At 51.4% G+C, this 7985-nt stretch overlaps 1 protein-coding gene across 1 annotated transcript; it reads right to left on the reverse strand.

The window, feature by feature from the left end:
• Positions 1-306: 306 nt before the first annotated feature.
• On the reverse strand, positions 307-2484 carry AYO20_09545 (hypothetical protein; the record flags this gene model as incomplete). Its single annotated transcript, XM_022647814.1, has 1 exon — positions 307-2484. The coding sequence occupies one exon, from the start codon at positions 2482-2484 to the stop codon at positions 307-309; it is 2178 nt and encodes a 725-aa protein (XP_022496251.1).
• Positions 2485-7985: the final 5501 nt, after the last annotated feature.

Raw genomic sequence — 7985 nt, forward strand, 5'->3', positions numbered from 1 at the left:
TCACCACTTCTCCCCGCCGCCACCGGCCGTATCACGCGAGGAACGAATTGTAGGAACATTTTATTCACCCCAAGCAGTGGCTGCAAAGATCGACGTCAGATCTCGGTTGTGCCTCGCCAGAACCTCCCTGCCGGTTCGTCGGCTGCATTGGCGCCCGCACAGGGCAACGTACTTTTGTGTGTCACGTGATGGACATCAGTCTTCGACTTTTCTACTTCACTTGGGTTTTTATTGATAGATAGTCCTATAGCACCTGCGCATGCTCGCTAACGCTTGTTCATTCTAATGATACATATCGGTCTGGGGTCATTGTGTCATCTCTGCAGGGGATTGTACCAGGCCGTCTTCACCCTCCGCGTCATCTGTTGTCACAGCGTCATCCTCTCCCTCAGTGGCCCCGTCGTCATGCCACAGCACGGAAGCCTGTCTTGTGAGTTCCTCAAGGATACTGCTTTGCCTCCGCACAGGCGACATTGCTGGTTTGAGGAGTTTGTTTTCTGTTGACGACGAGTTTTCATCGGTCCCAGGTCGTCTCCGGGCGCGTAGGAGAGCCTCCTGAGCCTGTTGCTCAAGGACAGGGTTTGGCACACGCCCGCCGTCGTCAATGGGACCTCCCATTCGCAGCCCCTCCAGAATGACCCTTTCAATCTTCAAGCGATTGGAGATGAAGCGAATCTTTGGCCAGCAGCTACGCTGCCCGACGATGAGCATTCGATCCAGTCGACGAGGAGTAGGGTCGGTGAGGATGTTCCAAAAGTCGCTAATGATCGTTTTGGGCCAGATGGTCACCGTTCCAGAGAATCGTTGTAGCCAAATCTCACTCCAATCCTGACCCAGGGGCCGAGGCAGCAGCTCAAGGTGTCGCAGAATCTTGAGATATTTTTGTAGATCGAGCTTCACCGAGGTCTCAATGGTGGACCCAAGGAATCCTCCACGCCAGCCTCGGCCCTTGCGATGTGTGACTGGCCGACCTGGTGATCCTCGAGGTGAGAAGAAGAACAAATTGATATGCGGGTTGACCTGAGAAACAATGGAGAAGTTGACGTTGAAGTGGATGTTGAGTGCTTTCAAGGGAATGTCTGTACGCAAGCTTCCATCTTTCCATTTGTTGCCAAATGAGTAAGGCACCAGTTTTCCGTCGTTCGTCTTTCGCATTAGCACGATTGGGTTGAGAATTCCAGGGACAGCCGCAGACGCAAGCACCGCAGACCAAATGACGCAGTCGGGACTCGTAATGTGGTTATTCAAGATCGTTGGGGAATGGGGATCAGAGGGAACACATGAGACGTTGAGGATGCGGCCAGTTCTCTGATATGCTTCTCGAAAAGTCAACGAGCCCCGGCAGAACCAGCTGCATTGCATCGCCCAGTCAAGCGAATCGAATCTCGCACCAGTACGCCACCATCTGCGAATCCATGTGGCAAATCCCTCGTGACAGGCCCTGATACGATATGCCAATGCCGGTACCAGGAGTTTCTTTAATTCCTCGTCCGTTCTGGTCGCCACCAGGGCCGCCACCAGAGCGCCGCCAGACGTACCGGTGATAATTTCAGGAAGCTGACCTGTGTCAAGCAGGGCTTTGACAATACCGAAATGGTAATACGCAAAGGTCGCGCCCCCAGAAAGGCAAAGTGCCGTGCGCCCATAGTTTAATTCGAGATGCCGGAAGAATGATACCTTTTCTTTGTCGGTGATTTGTTTATTCTCGAGCACGAATCGAAGACTTCGCTCAACTTGATCGACGAAGGTTTGTATCAAGTCCTTCGTACCAATATAAGTCTCACTGTACAGATGTGGATTTTCCACGCCAACAAAGTTGTTCTTGACGCAACTTTCGAGCAGTGACTTCAATTCATTCAATGCCACGAGGCCGCCATCTCCCCCTTGGTGTCTTTGAGACTCGGCTATCGCTCTCCGATGTAGCTCGGCCAGTTGGGCGGTGACCTTTTTCACGGTTTGGTGGTTGTAATAGGAGTATGGGTCGGAGTGCTTCCACTCCTCATTCCCAAGATACTGGTCGAGACGGTGGGCGGCTTCTTGCCATTCGTCGTAGGTAGTCGCTTGCTGTAGTTGTCTGCGCAGTCTTTCGCGTTCCCCGGTCCATGAAAATACATGCTCGTAAGCGTAGATGTAGAGCCGGGTCAAATTGTAAATGATGAAGAGAAACACTATCCAGCCACAGACAATGAGCAATAAAGGATAGTACAGGATCGTATAGACGAAGCCTTCGCGAGTCTCATCCTTGGATCGCGGCGCCGCTTTCCGTCGGACTCGACTTCTCTTCACACGCTGTCTCACTGGACCCCAATCATTCAAAGCCGTCACGGGCTCGGTACTGGGGGCAGTTAGGGCTTCTGCAAAACTCTTTAGATCTTCGCGTCGAATAAAATCAGTGTCATAGTCTGGTAATTCGCGGATATCATAGGTGCCTGCAGAGGCTGGCGTTGATGCAACTGCATCGGTCTTTTGTGGGGTAGATGTCATCGTTCTGACATTGTCGATGTCACAATCCTAGCCCAAGTCCATTACAGAATCACGAAGGCAGGACTACCACCATGAAAAAGGGAAGATGTGAGGATAAAACAAGGGAGGTCTAAACCGGTGGAGAGATGATATTAAGGTGGCACGGTGGTTCCACTATGATGATGATGTCTTTTTGTTGGGGTCACCAGGTGCCTGGAACGCCAAAGAAGTCACCAGCGTCGTGAGGCTCGGAGAAGGGGCTTGGCATTAGCGCCACTTAAACAGGCAACATGCTAAGAAAGCGCCACACTTGTCGAGCCACAGTGCCACAGTGCCACAACACCTCGACAAGCACCGGTGGCACAATACATGCATCGAACCAACGAGTATATAGCAACGAGCTGGGGTATCGACCTAGCAGATGAGGACCATATGCGTTCAAGAAGCCTTGCTGGTACGGTCTATTCTATGCGTGATCATTATGTACTCATGTATGAATGACAATGTCCAATCCAGTTTCGCGATACGACCAACAGCGGACAGCGAGTGCATCCTAGCAGCGAGATCACGTATTCGACGAACATTGCTCTTCTTTGCGCGACTCAACCCTCCTCGATGACTAGTTTCTCGACTGGTTTCACACTCACTCCTGAATTTTTAACGCAGGCCGTGGTTTGGCGAAAATTCATTTCCAAAGTCGTCGCGGAGTAGACGCCTGTGGCATCCCATGTGCGGAAACATCTGATAACCCTGGATTAAATCGGCCCGGCATTCTAGAACCAGTGAAACATCAAAGTGATGCCCTGCTAGGAATGTAACCAGGCGTCAATCAGGCAGTATTGTATGTCAGCGTGAGCATCTTTCTCTCTGTAGGACTCTGTCTGTGTTGATATCCTGCCTGGTTTGTGCAAGTAAGGTATGTAGATGGACTTTGCAGTACAGTGGGTTAAAGGACGCGTGTAAAACCGTAATCTGTTGCACCAGGGTGTAGGTCTAGTGGAATAAACGCAGACGGTGAATCGCGTGAGAGCGGAATCGAGCAACCCCTGAATCTCGATCAGCCTCGCAACGAGTTGGGTAAAGGGCCTGTGTGTATTTCGGTCAGTGGATTCAGCCTCGTATGCGGCGGCATTTGAACGACCTGACCAATCTGATGAAAAGGATCGACCTGAATACCATGAGGTTACCATTGCAAGGACAATATATACGTGATATCCCCTGGGAAGATTGAACTTTTCCCGTTGTGCATCATGCACCACCACGAAGTCACGCGTCGATGTAAAGTTCAACGATGGTGCAAAACATGGGGTCGGAATGACCAACCGTACAAATTACGGGGTGTTGTGGGAGGTATTTGTTGTCAAGTTGAAATAAACAACAATCTAAAACAGTGCCTTTGAGGATATTTGAATGCGCTTGACTTGTTTCATGATGTTGGAAGCGGCCCAAAGCGTGTCGAGGCTCTGTCTACTATTCTACGAGCATACCTACAGAGTTACCTACTAAGGGAAGTCCGTAGAGTCAATGACGTAGTGCATAAGTGTGGTTCACAACTTGCTTCGTTGTTATCTATCATCAATAATCATCCAATCTCCCCCCATCCCCACGCGTTCCCAACACGTTCCCTTGGACACACCGCTCTTCTTCCCCTCCTCGCATGGCATCAATGAGGATTCCATCTCAGCTACCTCGTCCCTCCTTGAGAGTCATTAGGGTTTTGATCAACACATTTCTGGTCAGATGATGGAGCAATCTTTGTCTGATCTTCAATGCAAAGGTCAGCGTTGCCAGTCTTCCAGCCTGCCAGCGCTGGACACATATGCAACGCATTACCTGTCGCAAATTGCCCAGTGGATAATTGTCGGGGCTTGACATCATACCTACAGTAGTCGCTTCTGCCCCTCCATCGCACGACGGGGTCCCAAATCCAGCGGGCCCCAGCAACGCAGTCCTCCACAATCCTCCTCCCACGACGGTTTTGCCAAGCAGCTCATCTGCCATGCCTATCATTGTAACAAGTTTCCAAGGCGAACGGGCCACTGAGAAAAGGGAGATCTCCGCTTGTTGTTTCCATGTGACTCCTGATGGTTATGGAGGCCCCGTTTTGTGCCGAGCGGAAACCCAAAAGTGGTAGATCGTCGAAGCATTTGCCCGAGGGTACGACTATCATTTGTGAATTGCGAAGGATAAAAAAAACCAGTTACTTGTCCTTCGGTTGAACTATGGGCGCGGTGCTTCCTTGACGCTGTGGGGGTTAGCGACGAGTTCTAGGCCACTTGGAGCCCTGCAGAGCTTTGGAAGTGATGCAAGATGTCGTGGGCATGCAACCTGAATCCACTACAGCTTTGCCGCTAACATAGCCTGGAATCCCTGGATGCATATCTGCTTCTAGTGATCTCTTGCCTAGGCGACCTCGGTGCGGCGCCGCACTGGACCATATTACCTGCCGTGTTGCTGTACTTGTAGCCAGGTCAGGATGCTTCCATCGTTCCATGGTACCGACCGAGTATTCCTGTACTCTCAAGAGGGATTTTGGTCATTGTCTCTTTTTTGTAAAGGATTCACTGCCCTCGCCAATCCGTGCTGATTGACTGTTGGCATAAGGCAGTCATTGCATAATTATCATTCAACCCGCCGTGGCTTTTCGAACCGTTTTCCTCGTTTGTTTCCCCCAAGAATGCCAGTAAAGTTTCTCTTTCTCTTGGGGTACCCAATGGAAACTTTCTTCTTTTTGCTTTTTCTGCCCTCCCTCCCATCTATTTTCTCAGCTCAATTGGTACCACTCCAAGTACCCAGTACAGCTGGAGCAAACAATAATATCAAGCATGTGAAAATCCTTGCTTACCTTCGTTTCCCTCGCAGCCTCTTTCAGGTGTAGCTCCAGCTTGGGATCGGGTGTGCCATTGGTTGCTCGCTTCAAATCACTCACAGGACGGGTTGTGCTAGCAGGAAATAATGCTTGATGGTTGAAGCTAACAGTGCACTTGGGCTCAACTCCAGTGGAGTTAGGTGGCTACCGACAAGTAACCAGTAGTACGAGTAGGGTGCTGGAGGGACCCCATCCAAGCTAAGAATGGCGTCAATGCGGTGTCGATGGAGGCGAGACAGTCTGGAGGGGCAAATAAATGGGCACTGATGGCTTGTCTCGTTCGTTGTCGCCCGCAAAGCACCTGCAAGCAGGTTCCAATCTTGACTGGCAGGACTCGAAGCTCTCGGCAGCCGGAATCCGACCTCAGGCAGTGATATACGTAGAATCAAATCTTGTGCCCCCGAAACACCCTTCATTGGACCAATGGTATAACACTTCCATTGCCTGCGATCTTCCTGTGACACAGCATAATTCGTTTGGTGCTGAAAGGCTTCTCGGTTGTCCGCACTACATCCCACACTTGGCTTCCTAAGTGGCGGGAAGCGCAAGAACCAGCCCTCAGTAAGCGATTTGCAGCCCACACACGGGTACTACTCGTATTTTGCCCCAGAGGTTAGACTTACAGATCTCCCTGGTTTTTTATGCAAGAATTGGTGCCCTTTCTCCCCCAGAGTTCGCTAACAGAACAAAGCCCGGAGTTCTGTCTGCTTCGGAATTGTAGGTCCCAGACTTCTCGGGGTTTCAGCACGTAAAACGAAATGCTGAAACTGTAACCCCCCTTTGCTGAGCCTGCATCCGGCGCAAATCAAGCAGCCTGATCCGATGGGAGAGTGGTGGTTGGTAACAAGGCCACCACTTTTTTCTCAGCATCGGTCATGAGGTCCTCCGAAGCTGCAGCTGATTTTGACGCTAGCAATGTGACCATGGACCAATGCGCCCTAGATTTGCAGCAAAGAGGGAGCATTCTTTGCTTAGCGGGTTTCTTACCACCCTCAGATTGAGTCAATAATGGCGAACTTGTGTGTTTGACTGAGAAATATTCCCGCTCGAGCTCGTGCAGCATTCTGTGTCACACGGCTCATGCATCAGCATTGGTCAATCGGTCGAGACCGCGAGAAGGCACAGCCTGGAATTGTCATTTGTAGAGTGGCGGTCAGAAGCCTGGCCTGTCGTTGACGGAGCACAGACGCAGAAGGACTGGTCATGCAGACGGGCGTCCGTGATATGTGAGTGCCGAAGACAAGGACAGAAGCAGATACGAAATGCAAGTTGGTAGCCATCGGGTTTTGCGAAGCCAGACCGGCAGACTGGCTTGCCACAACACCTCGTTTTGGTTGGCGTTATCGTCGTCAGCGCATAGCAGGCCGGACGAATGAAGAGATCCAGAGCCTGATCAGGCTACACTGAGGTTGTTTCGAAGTATCGGGCCAGTCAAACAACAGGCAGCTATTCCTAGTGTGCTCTGGCCCTCAGTGGTGCATCAAAGCGCCTAATGGTACTGGTCTCTCGCCCTCTGGCTCTCTTGACTCTCCACGAGACGACCACACCGACAACTTATTGGGCGTCGCTTTTGTACATGGTGTGGAATTGCTCCAGAGCTGCAAGGAAACTCCTGCCACTTTGACTGCAGAAGGTGCAAAAGTTCCCAGAACCAACGATCGAGAAAAGTTTAGCCTCGACGATGTGACAGAACCTTTTCCAGCACGGTTCTCCCAGTCGCATGTCGAGTGGCATGAGGGGCGGACGCCCGCGTTGTGTGATTGTGTATCTCCTGCCGCCTCTGATTAGACGCTTCCTTCGAAAATGATGCTGTAGGAACCAAGCGAGGGCCGAGCCTGTCCGGCCGGCCATCGACGGATCTCATTGCGACATCTAATACTCAGGACCTGGTCTGGTGTCTAGAAGCTGAGTCTAATTTTTTTTGACGGATTACGAGGTCAATCACGAGAATGAGGACAGTGGAGGGTGTGAAGCTTTCGGATTTCGGGCGGGTTGCTTGGGCAGGGAGAGGATATCATCGCCGCTCTCGTGATCAAAAGCCGTGAGGGTCCCCCGAAGGAGCATAATTGTGGATAGGGATAAGTCGTCGATATACCCGTCGTGGAAAAGGCATAGAGACACTGCAGGGAGATCAACGTCGATCCTGTTGACTCAATTGCTCTGAGCAGAGCCTGAGCAATACCATCAGCTTCAGATGACAACCCAGGGTGCCACCAGAGTTATCCTGAGGACGTAGTTAGTACTCACTCATTTGTCCTTGTCATTCTTAGCCTGGTATGCAAAGGCAATCCAGGGAACCAGTCAGTTGAGCAAGTGGACTACCGTGGGGTTGTTGAAGGGAGGGGGGGGCGGCGCGTTTTGTTATAGGAAGCGTGGCGGAATCCTCTATTACTTGGGTACAGCCCACCAAGACTGTTGATGATATGCATCTGATCCCGCTGCCTCTAACTGACCCGGGCATTAATAGCTAGTTCTTTCCCACCCCCCGGCTCCGTTCAGACCACCCAGGCCCCTGCATCTGATCGGTTCTAGTTAAAGGTGCCCATTACGAGCTGCCCGCCTGCCCGCCTTCCCGCCCTGCTGAAACCAAAGCACTCCCGGCCCTACCGACTATTCCTTACTGCGATTTGTTCCCGCACCAAGTTTGGCCCCA

Source organism: Fonsecaea nubica (genome assembly GCF_001646965.1).
Source record: "Fonsecaea nubica strain CBS 269.64 chromosome Unknown Scaff89, whole genome shotgun sequence".
Classification (NCBI taxonomy): domain Eukaryota; kingdom Fungi; phylum Ascomycota; class Eurotiomycetes; order Chaetothyriales; family Herpotrichiellaceae; genus Fonsecaea; species Fonsecaea nubica.